Below are 19,267 nucleotides of genomic sequence, written 5' to 3'. Positions count from 1 at the left end.
CAAGCAGCTGTGCTGGCACTAATTTGTGTTGATACTGTTGCTTTCCTACAGGAAGCTTCTCTGCACAGTAACATTATTCTTCCGTCGATCACAGGGTAGTTTCACTGAAGCAAAAGGGGGTTAAGTGGCTTTTGAAGCTAATGGCTGTAGTGGAGGGGAAAAGCATTTCGGGATTTCCCAATGGGTCGTGGACACGACTCAAGAACATTCCTTATACTTACCAAGCCTTTTTGTCAATCTATAAATATTCACTAATTTTTTTCGGTGGGGCTGGGGTGGGGGGGGGTTTCTCTTAGCCACCTCACATTTTAATTTACTCTAATCTGAATTATTATAGCTATTACAGCATGCGGTCAAATGGAAACCCTACTGTGGTTTATAATAAGCGGCTTATCTGGGCAGTCTTTGGTCAAGACAATGGACAGCCCTGTGGGGGAGATAATGGACAAACAAAAAGGGATTTAAATCAGTGTTATTAGGACATCTGTGGAATTCAAATCTGAATATTCCAGTTGTAAGCTTCCAGATCTACCGCAGTGTTGTGTTAGTAAAACAGGCCATGTAACCGACCAAAACCTGAACAGCAGTAAATAAGTCATGAAGGCTGATGGCCAGTAGGGTGTAAAGCAGCTGTCAAAAACACCAATGGACCAATATAATCTTTGAAGGGTACCCCATTAGAAAGTTCTCTATCCTTCACTGTTTGTCCAAACTATATTAGTTCAAATTAGAAGCTTAGATTTACTTCAACAGATCAAATCACCTGACAAAAAGCAAAGTAGAAGGCTTCGTAAAAAGACAGGATGCTCATCAAGAGCTGATTTTAGTCCTTATTACATAATGGCGCTCACTGATCTTAATAGATGGGGAATAACCCTTTATGTAATGAACTTTCCTTTCAAATTGCTAAGAAATGAATTCATCAATTCAATACTGAAATTATATACTGCATCAGAAGTATTGTTCAAAGATAGAAGATGGTTTCCTTTTCAAATTACACTGGGGAGGACCTTTTGTTCTCTGTAACACAATCTTGTGATGCTTTTCATTGGTTTCTTCTTATACAGCTCTGTAAAAACCATCTTCCCTCTTGCAGTTTTCACATGTTTCTTATATGTTTTTGTCGTACCCGTGAGATGTTTCATGCTAATCTGTATATCATACACACCTGAATATATCAACCTGAGGAAATACAACAAGCACTTTAAAAAAAATATTTCACTACATGCAAACAGCTGCGACATTACCTGGAATAACTCCAGCGATTGGATTCAAAGAAGTTCTTTAAAATCTATTGACTTCACTTTTTGCTTATTTCAGAAAATTTAATAGTGTTCAACTAACTATTTTGTTTTCTACCCATTGGCACATTTCAAAGGAGATGTCTAACATGCTTTTGTTTATATGTACCATGTTAGAGAAAGAAGAGGGTAGTTAAAACTGGAGGGAAACAATCCAAAAGGCTTGGGTTTATATCAAAAGGAGGAAGTTCAACATAATTTATAGTAAACCGAGTTAGTTTAGCACAGGAGTCACCAACATGGTGCACCAAGTAGCCCCAGAGGACCACACATGGTGCCTACGAGCCTGTTCTAAAAAAAACACAGTCCACCAGTGAGCTCCATCTAAAACTTTATTTTATTCCGTTATTCTTCTTGTTTAATCACATTTGCATTTATATAGATTTAAAAATGACAATATCTTATAACAAAGCATGTAAGATGTATTTATTTTACATAAAGTTAAGGTGAACTCTGATTCTTCTAGTTCAAAGGTCAGTACTGGTAGCTCTTCTCATGACACATCACCAATGAAGTACCCCTCGGTTTCAAAAAAGGTTGTTGACCCCTGGTTTAGCTTAAAAGAGCAATGTCAGCTATAAAATTAGATGATTTTGAGGCTTCCACAAAGAAAATGGCGTTTGCTAAGTTTCCTGTTGGAGTCAGCTGTGAATCCTGTTGAGAGCACTTTGAATTGTCTTGATGCTGAAATGTGCTGTACGAATAAACTCGCCTCGTCTTGTGGAGCTAAACTGAAAACAGCACTGATGGCGCTGTGCTCTGTTCGTCCACAGAAGAGTACAGAACAAAAGAGGCTGAGTTTCCAAAGGAACAACCAGTTGTTGGCTATGTCGTACCTGCTAAGCTGCAGTTTTCTTCTACTAAAACCATCAATGGAACTAAACCTGCTGTGTTTAGACAGAGAGGGAACCAAACATTGAGAGAAAATGATGATGAGATCCTATGAATTAGAGATTAGAGATAGCGACATTTCTGTTTCTACGTTTACTGACTGGCTTCTGCTTGACAGATACCCTGTCTCTATTGGCTGTTTGAGTAGCACAGCACACAGCCGTTAAAGTTTAAATAAGTTTCTACTCTGACTTGTGCGCAGCTCAAGGTCCGCTAAGCAGATCGCACCTCAGCGGCGAGTTGGGAGCTGCGTTTCATGTGTTCTTCACTCAACGCAGAGCAGAGCTGTTTTTGCAAGGAGCAGCAATACAAATGAATGGATTTCAGGGTGCAGTGGAGCTGCTGCCGCATTCTGCGTGGAAGCCCCTGAATCAGCAATCAGCCTGTCGTTGGAGTCCAGATGGCTCTGAGCGTCTTTGCACACAGATTTACAACAACCTCGGAGAGGAAAATTTGTTTTAATGCTAAGATATTGACTTTCTTTAGATCTGAGCAGGATGTGTTTTTATGTGGATCTTTTAATGCACTTTGTGTTGTCAGACGGGTTCTCTTCGTTTCCTAATTCTGCCTGGGTGTGGCTAGACTAAAAAAACAAAAACAAAGTCAATGGAAAGGATTACAAACCATTTCTAAGGCTTTGTGACTCCACCTCACATAAGAGGTAGTGAGAGGTATCATTCACATATGGAGAAAATGGGTAGTAATTATGAACTTTTCCAGGAGGGTCTGGCCTACCAAAATTACTCCAAGAGAGCATCTATGATGTATTCAGGAGGCCTTAAAAGTACCCAAAACAACATCTAAGACACTGCACATTTCACTTTGCTCAGTCAAGATCAGAGTTCATAATGATGAAATAGCATCGGCTACATTGCATACCTCGTACCAAAAAGAACCCGTGTCACATTTCATCCATGTAAAATGGGAAAATACGTATTATGTGGGCTTTCCAGACAAAAGTGGAACTTTTAGCAAGGTGTTTCATATCTGACATTGACCTAAAGCAAGATTTAAGAAAAAGAGCATCACACCAACAGTCAGACAGGGTGATGGCAGCATGGCATGTTGGGCTGCTTTGCTGTTTCAGAATCTGACTTACCATAATTGATGGAACCATGGATTGCTCCCTCTGGCAGAAAATTTGGAAGGATAATGTTCAGCCATCACTTTGTAACTTTAAGTTCAAGCATACGTAGGCTCTGCAGCAGGGCAATGATCCAAAGGGCCTTAAAGTGGCCTAATCAATGTCTGGACTGAAATCTCTTTGAGTTGCTGCAGCACGTCAGGTGTTGCCTCTAATACTGTCCATACTACTACACTATTCATATTTGTCTCAAAAACACTGCTCCTTATTAGCCATAATAAATGTAGAAACCTAATTTAAAAACTATCCATTTGCCCATTGATGAACTCTGGTTCAGTAGTTTCTTATGTGACCAGCTAACCCTTTAAGAAAACCTCAGGTCAAGTCTAGAACCAGATACGTCTCACTTCTCTGTCTCTCCACCACGCTCCTGAAATCCAACGCCACTATCCTTTAGTGAGATGTCTGTTTACCCCGGTTGTTCCCCAGTCATTACCAGGTTACGGTGTTTGACAGTCACGAGATACACATATTGAGTATTCAGAAGGAAAACCAAGCCCTGAGAGCATAATGAAGAGAACTCAAGCTGAGGATGATGAGGCAAATTTGCTTTGAGCGCCTGTACAAAACACATCTCTTAACACTTCAATTCTGAGTCACAAAACCAATGTTATAATATCATATGTTAAACTAAAATATATATTTTTTTAAATCCCCAAAAAACACTTAATAAAAAAAGTTCAAACCGTTTAGTCACTCTCGCAGGTCATTTTATTGATTGCTTTTTCTGATTTAAGGTTTGTGTCTTCTCTTTTTTTTTAAAACCATTACCTTTGATTTTCGTGCTCATCTTTGAGCCTACCAAACACTGTGGTGAGTGGGTCCTTTGTGAGTAAAAAGCCTCAGTGAAAGCGTCTGCACTTCTCACTGTGTGATGTACGCTAATGCTGAACATACAGTGTCTCCTTCACTGCAGTGCTTCCCCCCTCTCTCTGCAGACACCCTCACTCATACCTCTGCAGTCAGTCGCTCTGTCTCTCAGCATTGCAAATGTAACTCTTTTCTTTCATATTGTCGGTTGCCACGATGTTCAACCGTCACTGCAGTATGGGATCATTTAAGTGCAGCTTTTTAACCCACAAACGTGATCTAAACTGATACTAGTCTCTGTAATTTAATCCAGGCGTGTAAATTGTGTTTGTTCTGCCTTTTAAAACATATTTTAGGACCATGCATGGAATCAACGCCGTATCCGTATGTGCAGTGTTTTCTTTGCAAAGAATTGCTTCAATGCAAAATTTGAATGGATGCCATATTTCAAGTGTTACACATATCAATTCTGCCTGCCAGTAATATATTTGGACTGTTGATCGTACTCGGTGGTGTTGTCACCGCTAAGGAAAAAAAAGATGATGTAGGGATTTTTCACATTTATTCTTTGTCTCCAAAGCCAGATTATTTCAATCTGAAAAACTCACACAGAAAGAAAAGGCAATTAGAAGAAATTTATTGATACAATATTTTAAGAGTTTGGCACTCAGAGCTCGGCAGGAAAAATTCACGCTGAATTATACTTCAATATGCATAAGCAGGCGTATGAGAATAGGGATGTTTCCCCCCAGGCCTGAAACTGGTGGTGGAGATAAATAAAGTTTGTTCAGTCCATATGATGATCTGTTTGAGCTAGATGTCCAACTTGGATAAACACAGGTTTGCATGAACTGTCCATGATGAGCAAGCATGAAGCGACTGTGGAGAGGAAAAACTCCCCTTTGGGAAGAAACTTCTGGCAGAACCAGGCTCAACATGGCGGTCTTCTGCCGGATCAATTTAAGGAGTGACAGGCAATTCCGTAAGAGTCCAGGAGGAATTACACTCTGATAGGGACGAGGTTGAAGGAGGACCGTAGAAAAGCCAGATGGTGGAGAAGGGGATGGAGGTGGGTTGAATCCGGTCATCAGAGTCCAAACCAGACACGCGCAGCCACCGCTTGCTCGCTGAGCAGAAGGCCGAGACAAGGATGTGGAGTTCTTTTAAGATGAACCCAGGATGCTGATTGGCTTCGAGGAGGAGCAGTTCAAAGCTGATTGGCTTGCGTCAGAGGCGTATGAGTTTCTCATTGATGGAGGTAGGCAATAGAGTTTCTTCAGTTTGAATTTTCGCTTAAGCTCCATGTCACTAGGAATTAGCACATCCAGGCTGCCACCCCTGTTTCGCTTTCCCCATGATCCAAGGCTTGATCACCTGGGCCCCCATCAGTGACTTCCCACCCAATGCCCCTAGATCTGGCTCCAGGATCATGCCCCAATCTCCCTATTCTAGCTGAAGTTTGCTTCTTCTCATGGGATGCCACTTCATGGAGATCATAGAATTGCTTACAGTCCAACCTGTTCTCTAAGCTCCATTTGTCATGCAAGATCCTACCAGCAGTAGGGTCAGGACAACGTTCCTCGTGGCATCACTCAGGTACTAAAACCCATCCACCTCTTTAAAGTAGCAATTCATTATAGGGAGCTCTGAAGAGCTCTGTGATCAGGAGAGACATCCTGGAATAAAGCTTCTGCTTGTTCAAATTAAAAGCAGTCAGCTAAGGTAGTGCCTAGGAGACATCTGATCTGGATAGCTCCTGGGTGGCTCCCTTTAGAGGTTTTATGGACCACTTAGCTGAACCACTGGCTAACCCCAAACTGACTCAAGTGAGGATATCCTCTCTGGGCTGGGTAATGCCTTAGGATCCTCCAGAATAAGTTTAAGAGTGGTGCCATGCAGAGGGTCTAGGCTTTACTTATTCTTCTGCCTTGTAAGCAGTTGCTTAATGCAATCTTGCATCAGCAGAAATCAAAGAATGGATGGAAATGTATATTTGACAGAATATAGCTGTAATGTTAAGGATAACGTTCAACAATGTCTTGTTAATAAACACATGATGGTTAATGCTATGCATGGGCAAGATTTTGATGCTATAATTTTAAACACAAGTACCACAGTTTCACTGCACCACAATATTTCAATAAAAAAAGCATGCAAAAAAAGCATAACAAGCCATGACTTTTTTGCTGGGAGAACATAGTGCTAACACTATGTTCCCAATACTGCCTATGTTCCCATAAATATATCAGAAAACCCACAATTGTAGTTTGCACATTGTTGCTTTCTGTCTCTCTCTCTCAAAGGAAAACACTACAGGGACCACTGCTCAGGGATTGTATAATTGTTGCACATCTTGTATGTAGTTGTATATGTACTGCTCAAATTAATTTTCTTTTTCAATAAATCATCTTTTCTTTGCTGTACAGTGGGACAGTTAGTAGCACTATTGCCTTGCAGCAAGAAGGTCTTGTCTTTAAATCCCAGCCTGGGGTTTTTCTACACACACAGGTTCTTCTGGGATCTCAGTTTCCCCCCACAGCCAAAAGATATGACTGTGATGTTAATTGGCCTCTCTAAATTCCTTTAGGTGTATGTGAGTAGGGTAGTTTGTACCGTGTGTCTCTCTGCTGTCCTTTGATGGACTGGCAACCTGTCCAGATGGTAGTCTGCTGCTTACCCAATCACTGCTGGAGATAGGCACCAGACCCCCCCCCCCCCTCCAACCCTGCACGGATAAGCGGGTATAGACAATGGATCGATGGATGGATCTTCTTCTGTGTGTACTTCTAGTTTCATGCCCGTCTTCCAACAGTGTAACTCCTTCTCTTACCTTCGCCTTTTTCATCGGACACATTCTTTTACCTCTCAAAGTCTTTGGATACTAGCTTCCCTTGTGACTGAACTTTGACCTGAGGTTGGCTTCTGACCCAATGGCCTGTTCACACAAATCTCATGCTCATTGTCCATATGAGCGCAGGCAACCTTCTACACAAATCAACATGCCAGCATAAACATGCACTCATGCATGCTTGCAGTCGCAGCACGCAGCATCGCGGGGAGCAAACTATTGGCAGGGGTGAAGTGACGTGAAGCCTCTCTTCACCAACTCATTCGCGCTCTGCTGGAGAATTTGTCACGCATGGGCCGTTTGCCACATGCATTCTAAAGGGCGATAGGGCCAGAGTTAAGCCAGGATAGACGCATTCATCATGCGCCCACAGTCACACATGCTCGGACACATGTTGACTTCCTTCTTTTAGTGTACTGTCAAATGCCATATTGCATAATGTCAGGATTTCTCTCCTTGCCCGCTTCTGTCCCTGTTTTTCCTCTTTGCAGCATCCCTCGCCCTCTTCCTCTGTCGTCATGGAGTCACATGCTAAGAGGGCTTTGCCATGTTGAACCTTTGACAAATAACTGCTCTACTGGTGGAAATTTACAAGAACATCTTTCCAAACACACAGTTATGATCAGACCAGGGTAATTTCTTCTTTAATTTTTTATACGGAAGGCTGTATAGTACAAAAGTATTTATATCTCTGGAACTCTGTCACACATTGTCAACTTAAAACCACATACGTCAGTTGATTTCAGTGGGATTTCTGGAACAGACCTACACTAAGTAGCCCATAGTTGAGGAGAATAGAGGAAATGATGTATGGTTTGGGGATTGACTTTACAATTTGGAATCTGAAAAGTGTGACAATATATATTCAGCCCCCTGTATTCTGAAACCACTAAATAAAATCTGCTGCAACAACTGCCTTCAGGGGTTAATAGTGTCTAACATAATCCACACATGAAGTCCTCAGGGGTTTGTTAGAGAACATTAGTGAACAAACAGCATCATGAAGTCCAAGGAACACAGAAGACAGGTCAGGGAGAGCGTTGTGGAGAAGGTTATAAAACAATATTCCAAGATTTGAGCATCTCATCAAGCACGGTTCAATCCATCATCTGAACAGGGAAAGAATATGGCGCAACTGTAAACCTGGCAAAATATGACCCTCTGTGTAACCTGACAGGGTTGGGCAAGATAAGCATTCATGAAAGAGTATTCAAGAAGCCGATGGTAACTGTAGGAGCTGAAGAGATCCACCACTCAGGTAGGAGAATTTCCCAGGAAGACAACTATTAGTCATGCTCTTCATAAATCTGGCCTTAATGGAAAAGTGACAAGAAGAAGTTTGGGCCAATTACTACAAGCTATCTATGGAATACAGAAAACATGTGGAAGAAGGTCATCTGGTCAAATGAAACAGAACTGAGAAGTATGGCAAACAGACAAAGCACTATCATGCTGTGAGGACGGTTTAGGGACAGGGAAGCTGGTCAGAGTTGAGGTAAGACGAGTGGAGCGAAGTACAGGACAATTCCGGACAACAACCTCATATACACCAGAAAAGACGTGGGACTGGGGAGGATGTCCGCCTTCCAGTAGGACAATGATCCTAAACATACAATCAGACTTACACTGTAAGTCTGATTGTATTCATGTGTTAGAATGGCCCAGTCAAAGTCCAGAAATCTAATAGAGAGTCCAGAAATCTAATAGAGAATCTATGACGAAATTTGAAAAGTTATGTCTCCAGAAACTTTTTTTTACATTGCACTCAATACTTATGTGATATTTATTAAGAGAGTTTGAAAACCATTTTCCATCCTGTTCATAAATATGCAATATTTTGTATTGGTTTGTTACATTAGGTCCCAATGAAATACACTGAGGTTTGTGTCTGTGAATGTAAAAATAGTTTAGGGACTCTGGGTACATTGATAGGGTACTGTAAAGTAGCGCAACACCTCAGAAATACAGAAACCTTGTTGTTGTAAATTCCCTACCGTTACAGCATTGTACTTGCTAAAATTGTTTAGTGCTTAGGTCAGAGGTTTTTCTTTTTACATAGGCACCTTGTTGGACAGCTAAGAGGTCCTTTGGAATGTACTGAGTTGTTCACAGCAGTTACCAGAGGTATTGTTCTATTGCATTGATGTAAGTCTACATTTGCGATGAAGATACCAGACAGAAGGAGTCAATATAGACAAAAGAAAACAATTATAGTGTAAGGCCAACCTGTGAACAGCTAATGCATACAAAAGCAAGCTGTAAGGATGTAGGTGCGGGGCTACTCATTAAATATCTATGTGGATGAGGTGTTCCAGCGATTCCCCCTAACCGTCATATCATCTTAACTATTCCAAATTCTTGGAGAGAAAAAAAACTTAACCATGACAGAATGGCATCAATGGAAAATCTACCAAAAATAAAGGGACTGAGAATAGGAACATGGCTGGAACAGATTGGACTTGAGACATAACAGACAAAAGTGACAGATGTAGCGAGGTCAGAGGAGACATGTTCTATAATCTTCGATGGTGACGTAACACAACAGAAATGTGGTATATGAAGGTTTACAGGAACGCTGTGAAAAACCTCTGAGAGGATGCCTTGAGTCTCCTGCTTCTCATCTCAACCTGACAGGAAGTTTTTCTGGACATAACATCACAGTTCATCGCCTAGAGGTGTTCCACATTGTGCTACACTGATATACTCACGTTGTTTGTTCAAGCTGCAGGAATTTTATGTGGACTGTTAGAATGGACTGAATAATTAGGAATTAGGCAAACAGAAATATGTGTAACAAATATTGTAAAACATTGTAAGTCCTACAGAGTTTTCTGCAGAGATTTCTTGCCGTTGCAGCACAGTGTGCTAAATGTTTCCTTTGCCTCCACAGCTGGCATCCAATAACTCGGACAACAGCAGCCAGACGACTGCAGCCGACAATAAAGGTACGATCTCATAAAAAGATCTAAATTAGATTATGTTTTATTCTACAGTATCTGCTGTTTCCTCTTCTTTGGATCTTGGGTCAGTGAAGGAACTTCAGTCACATTTTAGCGGTCAAGCTTGGCCTCTTAAATTAGCAGTACTGTCAAGTTAAGAACATTTTATGGTGATTTAGACAACACAGTGCAGTTTTATTCGTTAAATGCTATTGTCCAGTTATAAATGAAGTTGTCAATAGTTGATGCTAAAATATATATAAATAATATTGAGATTATTATGCTTCTCATGAAGCAAAAGAACTGAGAAATATTTGGTGTTAATAGTTTTACAGTATACAAAAATTTTTTATTTTATTTTTTTACTTAATTTCTGAATTTTTTCAAATGTAATATTTACAGCCTCTCATGTTTCATGATATTAATACTTTGAGTGTGTGGGGTGCTATGATTTTTTCTGGACATATTTACTCCTTCCTCTTTTTGACTTTTTGTCTTTTGATCAAGTCAATTTTATTTTCAGATAAACACGTTTTTAAATGACAAGTTCATTCATGAGAGTAAAAAAGATATCCAACAATAATAATTCTGATAACTGGTTGAGCCCTCCTTGGCAGCAACAACTGCCACTAAGCCTTTCTAAGCCTTAATGGAAGACTTGAAGGTATTTTTGGAGAAATCCTGTCATTTATCTCCTGTGGAGGGTTATCTTGTATAAACGCCATCATAAGGATCCACTACGTCGTCTCAGCCAGATTTACGTCCAAACTAAAACTAGGTCCTGAATCTGCAAAGCAGTCCTAGACAATCACCACCACCATGTGGTAAGGTGTGTCTTATGATGTTCTTTTCTGAAATTATGTACTATTGTTATATCTTGATCCCTGACCTTACTTGAAGAACATAATGTCTGCAGTGCATTAGTTTTGAGGTTTTTTTTGACCTACTGGTTGAGTCATTGATGTGGTCAGTAATTTTGGCAGAACAAGCACCTCTAGGAGGGTCACTACTGTTCCATTTTTTTCTCCATTTGTGGGTAATGGCCTTCCCTTTGGTTCAATGGACTCCCAAAGCCTTAGAAATGGCTTTGTAAACTTGTTTCTTATCAATGTTGGAATCTTAGATCAGGTTTTTTTTTTTTACCCTACCAGACAGGTAATAACGGCTGAATGTGGTTTGTGACAGTAAAACAAGAAATGTGGTCAGCCAGCATTTTCTCATGACAGACAATTGTGTTTTTCTAAATAGGACTAGGATAGTTTGAAAAACATTTCTTACTCAGTGAATAACATCTAAATTTGTAAACTGTAGGTTTTATTTACTAAGGCTGACGTTGTCTGGTATAAAAAAATCTCCCCAGACCTGTAACAGATAAGTGTAACAAAAATGCAAACGCTAAATATATCTGTAGAGGGTAACTACTTGTTCACTGCATTGTATACTATGTTGTGAGAGGTATGAAATTAGAGATGTATTAATTTTTTATTCAGTGATTTGAGTCAGAGTTTTCAGATTATATCGGTAAGTAGGGATGGGCCGGTTACCGGTTTCACAGTACATCGCAATATAAAAACGTCCCGGAACCACTAAAAACCTCAGCCATAACGTTCCTGCTGTATAAGCATTTTTTAAATGTCTCGTCAGTGGAGGTCAACTCCCTCAGGTCGCATGAACCCGCATTATCGAGACGCCACCCCCCCTCCAGTACATCTTTGTATAGCAGCTCAGGTTTTATGATGGCTTAAGAAGGTAAGCATCCTAAAGATTACCCCATCTAAAAGGATACTTTGACGACGGATGACGGCGGCCTGGAGGAAGAAGGTTGCCCTATATGCAGAACCTGCTTGCAGACTGTGGCAGCCAGAGGAGGCAACAGACTTAACATGAAAGTGCATCTACGGGAGCACCGCCCATCGGTATTTACGAAGATATGACAGAACCAGCCCTTGCCTATTAGAACGTCTTATTTCTGGGTTTCACTGAGCGAAGAACAGTATGTATGAAATAAGGAATCTTTAGCAAAAAAGACACAACACGAGATGGATTTATGTCTGCTGTTCGATTTTCTGCTCAATAACATAAAGGCTGGGGTAGGGGGGTTCTATTAGTGTCAACTACCATTTTAAAAAAATGACATATTTAATATATACCTGCAGCTCTCTATACATTGCCTATAATTTTCAATTAAAGAGAAAGATGTGCATAATGATTTGATGATGTAATGGTTATAATTATCAGGACCATTCTGCTGCACGTAGTTACATTTAAAGATGGATGATTGATGTAGTAACCACACAAGTAATGGGTCGATAGTCACTATTTAAATATAAAATTATTATGAAACGTATTGGTTTTGTTGGTTCACGTTCCTGTTCTTTAACCTAATTTTGATAAGATGCTAAATAGACTTCTGGAGTTATCACAGTTTTCTCTGGCCACATAATAGAGAATTGAGAACAAAAGAAATAACACAATCTAAATGGTCTTTTTTAAAGACATTATACTAGTACTGCTGCAAAAACATTATAGAATATATTATTATAGTTATAATGATTTCTATAACTGTTGCGTTTTTTAAGGAAATACATTTTTAAAATTTTTAACAATTCAAATTTTCAATTTCATCTCTTCAAACAGCTGCAAGCATTAAAAAAATTAAAAAACGGAAGGAAAAGCAAAGCAGAAGCATAGCTGGTTCTTCACAAGAATATACAGGAACTCCAGTAGATGGTAGCAAGCTGTCAATCTATACATCACTACATTTGTCCACTGATACATTTCTGCCACCTTTTTTTGGATGTCTTTCTTTAGTAAAATATTTTTCACTGTTTAGCTTTTTGCACATTTTCAGGCATCATGCACAGAAAAAAGGGAAATTAAAGATAGTATGCTTACCCTCTATCAGAAATATGTTCTAGTGTTTAAATATTTTCTGTAAGAATATGTTCATTCACATGTGGCATGTAAGCTGTAGCAGAGCATCGCCTGCTTTCACAAGTTTTGTAAAGATGGCTTTGAGCAATGAGGGCAGAAGACAAGTCAAACGCAAGGCACATCATGCTTTGATATGAGGCTTAATAATCTCTTGAGTTTAAACATCAAAAACGTGTCAACATTAACAGATAACACAGATGCATTCATGATTGTTCCTCACCCACAGTCCTCCAGCATGAACTTGTTCAAAATTTGTCAATAAAAAGCTACAATATTTATATATATTTTTACCATACTTAAAGCATTTCATATTTCTTGCTTTAAGATTATTCCTTTCAGATTTACTTGGCCAAATCGGGCTCAGACTAGATTTAAAAAAATATTGAAGTGTCCACTATGGCAGATGTCCAGAGGGCGTCGGGAGCTTTGACACAGTTGTGTCCAGTTTTGCTCGTCTGTGGCCTTCATGTGTGTTCAGTGACATTGAGGACCATGGAAACATACAGTTCATAAGAAACTTGGATCAGCTGTCCTGTTCTGTGTTGTATTGATGGAAGATGTCGGTCAACCGCACTTCATCCACTGCTGTATATGTACAATACAGCACTGGAAGAAGGCATCAAAGGCCTCCTGTCCCTTTCTCTGCCGGTCAGACTTCTCTATCAGAAATAGAAATGGTCTGCTAGATGATAGCCAAATCTGGTCAGTTCTTGGCGAGCTTCCTGCAAAAGCTGAGAAAAAACACAAAAGCTGGTTTCTGTGGAGGCTGGTTCCTTTGACGTCTGACAGACTGTAGCTTCTTAGCTTTGATTCTAGCCTGTGTCCATATGGTGGGTCTCTCCTAGGTGAAACTCTTCCTCATGAGGGCCCACGGACAGAGGAGAGATGGCCTCTCCGGTGTGGCCGACCAGCAGCATGCGAAAGAGGAAGATTGGCGCGGGCAGTTAGGCCTTCTAGTTTCAGTAGGCATCTTGCTGTGAGGGGCAGTTTCTTAGGGAGTGACTGCAATAGTCTCACATTTATGTTGTTTCTGGCTAAATCCCAACTGTTTGATGGGAGGAAGGCCCCTTAAAGCCAACAGGTACAATGCCTTGGAAAATCCAAAATGGTGAGGATGGTGTTGAGACCATCAACAGACAGGAGACTGCTAAAAGGGGACTGGCAACAGCTGGAGTTTTAGTAGGTGTTGGGTTGGCAGGCAGGGCAGCATTGAAGTCCTCCAAAGAACAGAGAAGGGGTGCCATGAACCTTTGTGTTGGTAGGATTGGCTGAGGGTCCAAAGTGGGTGTACGGGGGAGTGAGAAAATTGTCTGGAGAGATCATCTGCCTAATAACAAGAATGATAGGTGAGAAGACACTATTAGGACTCATTTACAGAGTCCAATATGCTTCACTAAGATTGAGCTGTTTGGCAGTTTGATTGTGCGTCAGATTCTGATAGTCGGTCTGGAGCAGCAGCTGTGCTTCCACCCCAAGGAGGCACTGCCACCACTTCTCCAGGGCCCACTTGATGACCTGTTGCTCCTGATCACTGACACTGCATTTGTGGTGAGTAGGGGAGAACTACCTTAGTAGCATGGGTGGCTTTTCCTCTCTGGACCCACTTGCGAGAGTATCGTAGCTGTGCCTACAGAGCAAGCATTTATTTCCACTACAAAAGATTTTGCAGGATTGGGATGGAACAAGGTGGGTCCTGTGGTGAACAAACAAATGAGATACTGGAATACTTGCATGGCTTCCAATGAGCCTGTTAAACAGCCAAAACCTTTTAGCAGTTCCTGTTTGGTAAAAATCCTGGCCTGGGAGAGGGAGTCAAGTGCTGAGCAGAGGGAGAGGTTGGCGGTTCTTAACAGGGGTCTTGTTCAAACCCAGATAGTCAATGCAAGGACAGAGGCCCCCGTTGTTCTTAAAGAAAAACCCAACGGTGGCTGGGGAGGTGCAAGGTTGGATGAAACTTTGTGGAAGAGCCTCTGTAATCTGATGGTGAGGGATAGTGTGGAGGCCTGCTTCTTACTGAAGACTTTAGAGGGATCCTGGTAGACTGGAATAGTCTTATTCAAGTCAGTGGACTCTGGGAGCAACGGTTTTGTGGGACGTGTTCTGTTCTTAGGAGCGATACAACAATATAGGCGGCTTGGACCTCAGTCAAGGATTTGACAGGACCAGGTGATATGGGGGTTGTATTGACTGGACCAGTCAAGATGAGAGGGGAGACTACAGCAAAGCAAAAAGAGTATGTTTTGCACACTTGTGAAAATGTTGAGAATTGTGAGCCACCTCTAAAAGTTTTTTTCTGTAACCTACTCCCCAAAATTGTTTCTTTGACCTTCCACAGTAACAGAAGTGCTTACAATGTGTTCAATAGCAGGATCAAGCCCCTGCTTTTCCATGAGCTAAGCACTGATGCAAGCCAGTGTTTTGGCAGGAATTTGATGTGTGTCAGCCAGGAGAAGTTGGTGCTTGTTTAGCATTCCTCATCAATAAGCAATTCTAGCACAGGAAAACTTTCCGTCTATCAATGCAGCGCCAGCACATGCCACCGCGAGCTGGAGATTCAGAAGGAGGTTAAAGGGTCTGCTTCCCCTTCTCCTCATCTCCTTATGTGTTTTTGCCAAGCCTGCTACAGAACAGAGAACATTAAAAGATAAACAGACATCTTTTGGTGCCACTGTGTGTCCGTCCCAACCTTCTCTTCCTTCCTTCCTTCTTGTCATCGTTGTTTTTTTCTGAAAATGAATAGTGCATGAGAATTTCCACACTCCATCATGCAGGAATGATGCACCTGGTGAACATTTCTGCAGTGCCTTGCAGGTAGCAGGCTTTCCCTTTGTGTATACATGAGCTGTACAGTAGAGATAGAACTATTTTTAGTATTCTGAGTCATGCATTTTGCTGTGTTCATATAAAGGTTTAATCCCTTCTAAAATCATCATGCTGGAACAAAATTCAGCCCAAATCATTTTTGTTTTTGAGGTTCGATCTAAATTCCAGTTTTTGCAGCATCTCCTATTAGAACATGGCAACATCATATTTTTGTCATGAGGTTTGCTCCAATTGTTTTAAAACTGACACGCTAAAGAGGTAGAAAAGTAGATACGTTATGTAATCTCATGTTTTGCATCTGCATAGAGGGATTTATTGTAAAAAAAAATAGAATACTATATGTGTGTCTTAAAACTTTTTTCTACTTTGTCTTGCTAATATTAACTTAATGTGTATCAATCAGAATTTTGTGATGATTTGTGACCTTAGATTTTTTTGAAGGCCTGACATGATGATACCTATTTTAGCCAATTTTGAGTTCTCTTTAATAACCATAATATTACAAGAGCAAAGAACAGAATTTCTAATATTTTTGACCAGTTCTCCTGTCATTAGCAGAGGTGAGGTTACGGCATTTAAAGTGCATCTCCCTCCCATACCAGACCCTTACTCTATTGTAAAATATCTCACTGATACAAATAATAAGTTGATTAACCTGGAATTCAAAACAATCACAGTCACCCTCTCTTTTATTTTTTTTTAATTTCTTCTTTTATTTGGTTACCACATTTGTGTTGAATTATTTGGTCATTTGATTGGGATTTAAGGCCAAACATGTTTCCATTTGTTAATAGAAACAGTTTTCTAATACCTCACTAACCTCTCTTAATGCCAAATAGGAAGGCTCGTATAGGAACTGTTTGGAGGTGGGCATAGCACAGGGTGGTGCAAAAATTTGTGTACAAACCTGCACATGGAGGACTTTGCAATGCCAGAAGTTTTCACTCGTTGCAATTCATTGTATCGCATTTCAAGGGGGGCAGCTTGTGTAAAGCCTCTTCAGCAATGCGACACCATAGATACAAAGCCTGAGTGTCCTGCCTCAGGAGTCGAGAGTAAAGGTGCTGACATATATTATTAAAAGTTGACCTCTACATCCTAATGTTCTGAATGAACTCGGTTTCTGTGAAATTCTTGACGTCCCTGATCACTATTCCTGGCTGCATCCCCATTCTGCTCGTTCAGCACAGACCTCTGTGCCGAACTGGCAACCGAAGCTCCTTAAGGTCAGAGTTTCACTCTCTTTTTATTTGTTCCTTTCCATTGATGGTGTCCAATGGACGCTTACAACCATAATACAACTGTTTTTCCCCCGTATGTCCTGCACCAAAGCGTGGGGGGCTTGACGTCGTTATTCATTTTGTCTTATAAAAGTAATGTGAGTGACCTTTCAAAAAAAGTTCAATTTCAGAAAAAGTTGGAACTGAACATTAAGACCTGCAGTTTCCAAAATGTAACTTTTTCATAATATTTTAATTTCCTTTTTTTATTTTCTGTATGTCATAATCACCTAAAAAAAGGCTAGATATATTAAACTCTATGTGTAATAAATTTATATAATATATGAGTCTCCCATTTTTTTGAAGGGGTTAATAAAAAAAGAACTGAACTTTATGACAATATTAACATTTTATTAGCTGTATTTGTTTTTAGCGGTGCCAGGGAACCACATTTTCTACTCTAAACCTTTGTAGGTTCCTAAAAATTACTTTTAATGGATATCCAACCTCCTAAAAGCAAATTAGAACTGACACCATGCTTGAATTAAGCATCTCTGGATTACAGCTCTTTATCTTTCCCAAAAAGGATTAAACAACCAAAAATGCAAAAGTATGAGACAAAAGATCAGAAGGAATTACCTCTGTTCCTTTCCTTGTTTGACTTTTTTCCTGTTACTTGAAAAACGAGGATAACGTGTTTTATTGCTGCTTTGCAATCTAGAAATTTCTCTGTAGCTGTCAGAAAGTTCCACACAACAGACTGTTTAACAGACTGGCTGAAACTGACTGGCTGAAACTTCTTTCCCATTCTCCTGCAAACTAATGCCTGACTTTTTCATGTCTGCCCTTCTAGAGAAAGCATCAGGAGCAAAGCCTCAAGAACAAGAGGAGGAAGTCGACATCGACCTGGAGGCGCCGGAGACAGAGAAGGCAGCGCTCGCCATCCAAAACCAGTTTAGGCGCTTCCAGAAAAAGAAGAAGTAGACTGAATGATTCAAACAAACAAACAAACAAACAAAAAACACAGAAAAAAATATATATTTATTTCAGCAGATGTACAGATATTCAATCAATGACTGCTAGTGGTTTGGGAGTGATGGTGGAAGGATTCAAATTGTTCAGGATTTATTGTCACATTATGCAAAGTGTAAGGAAATGCCTTTTTGCATGACTGATCAGTTATTAATAATGAGGAAGTTTTGTAGGGTCAAGAAAGAGGCTTAAAAAAAAGAACAGCAAAAAATTTGGAATTTATAATCTAGCATGTCGAAATACTGTAACCTCCCGTCACCTCATTAACCTTTGCAAATGTCCCCACGTATCATCACCCGTCGCTCCCCGGCGTGCATCCGAGCCCTTTTCCCTCTGCTCTTTTCCTCACACAAAACAAGCCCCGCACACACACAAACACGCACGGTCTGCATAGCAACAAACATCTCCGCTATGACTTGACGCGACAAGCATAGTCGCACAACGCTAATGAAACAAGAACGCACAGAAAGAGAAGCACACCCTCCAGTTTCTAGCTTTGCTTCTTCCTTCTCCCCTGGCCACTGCAGGTCTTTCCCTTACTCTCTGTCTACCTCTGCAAGGACAGGAATACCACCAAGTAACTGTCTCAGGTGTAAAAGCACCTCTAGTGCCGGCCAGATATTGGATATCCGCGTCACGCCAGTCTGATCTCAGGTGACGGAGGTGGTGGTCATGGAAACTAGCTGCTAACTCGCTCGGTTGGAGGCAGTTTCCTGCAGGAGGGCTTAATGAGTGATGGGAAGTACCGGGACTTCATGCGAGTCATTAATCCCATACAGCGCAGCAAATGACTGACGCATTAGTGATCCAAGTGTTCATGTGTCAACAGCCACCGCAACTTTAAACAGCCTTTCAGTCACATGAGGTGCTGGTAACACGTTTGGCTCGGCAGGTTATTTCATATTCACCCAGATTTTCTCCAGAGATTGCTTGAAACGGTTACATAGTAGCTCCGCTTTAAAAGCTAAGACAAGCTCAATGGTTTAGAGATAATATTTAATCTAGCATCGCTATGGCTGTGCTCAGGAGCTTCTTTTATTTTTTTCTTCGTACATTTTCTGCAAGTGCTTACATGGTATTTATGTGTCATAACTATTGCTTAAAATCCTACAGTCATTGTAGACAAGTGTTTGTTTTTGGTTCAAAAATGCAGGAAAGAAAAAAAAATCCAGACAGGTGCAGCAAGGCTTAGAGCTAGCCCCCTGTCCTGTTTGGTTCCTGTCCCTCATGGCCGCTAGCATCACACAATCTTTAAATTACCAAACTGGTTTGGTTTCATCTTAAGAAGCTTGAGGAATAGTCCTCAGACTAGATTTAGAACCGCA

General features: G+C 40.6%; 1 protein-coding gene across 1 annotated transcript in view; it reads left to right on the top strand.

Annotated features, from left to right (window-relative positions):
- The window catches only part of ndrg2 (NDRG family member 2), a 62,812-nt gene extending 44,918 nt beyond the window's left edge, over positions 1–17,894 (top strand). The window contains exons 8-9 of the mRNA XM_036146968.1: positions 13,713–13,803; positions 17,764–17,894. Coding sequence (XP_036002861.1) covers positions 13,713–13,803; positions 17,764–17,894 — 222 coding nt within the window. The remainder of the gene's footprint in view (positions 1–13,712; positions 13,804–17,763) is intronic.
- The last annotated feature ends 1,373 nt before the right edge of the window (positions 17,895–19,267 follow it).

The sequence above is a fragment of the Fundulus heteroclitus genome, chromosome 14, assembly GCF_011125445.2.
Source record: "Fundulus heteroclitus isolate FHET01 chromosome 14, MU-UCD_Fhet_4.1, whole genome shotgun sequence".
Taxonomy (NCBI): domain Eukaryota; kingdom Metazoa; phylum Chordata; class Actinopteri; order Cyprinodontiformes; family Fundulidae; genus Fundulus; species Fundulus heteroclitus.
This window is presented reverse-complemented; position numbering and strand designations above follow the sequence as displayed.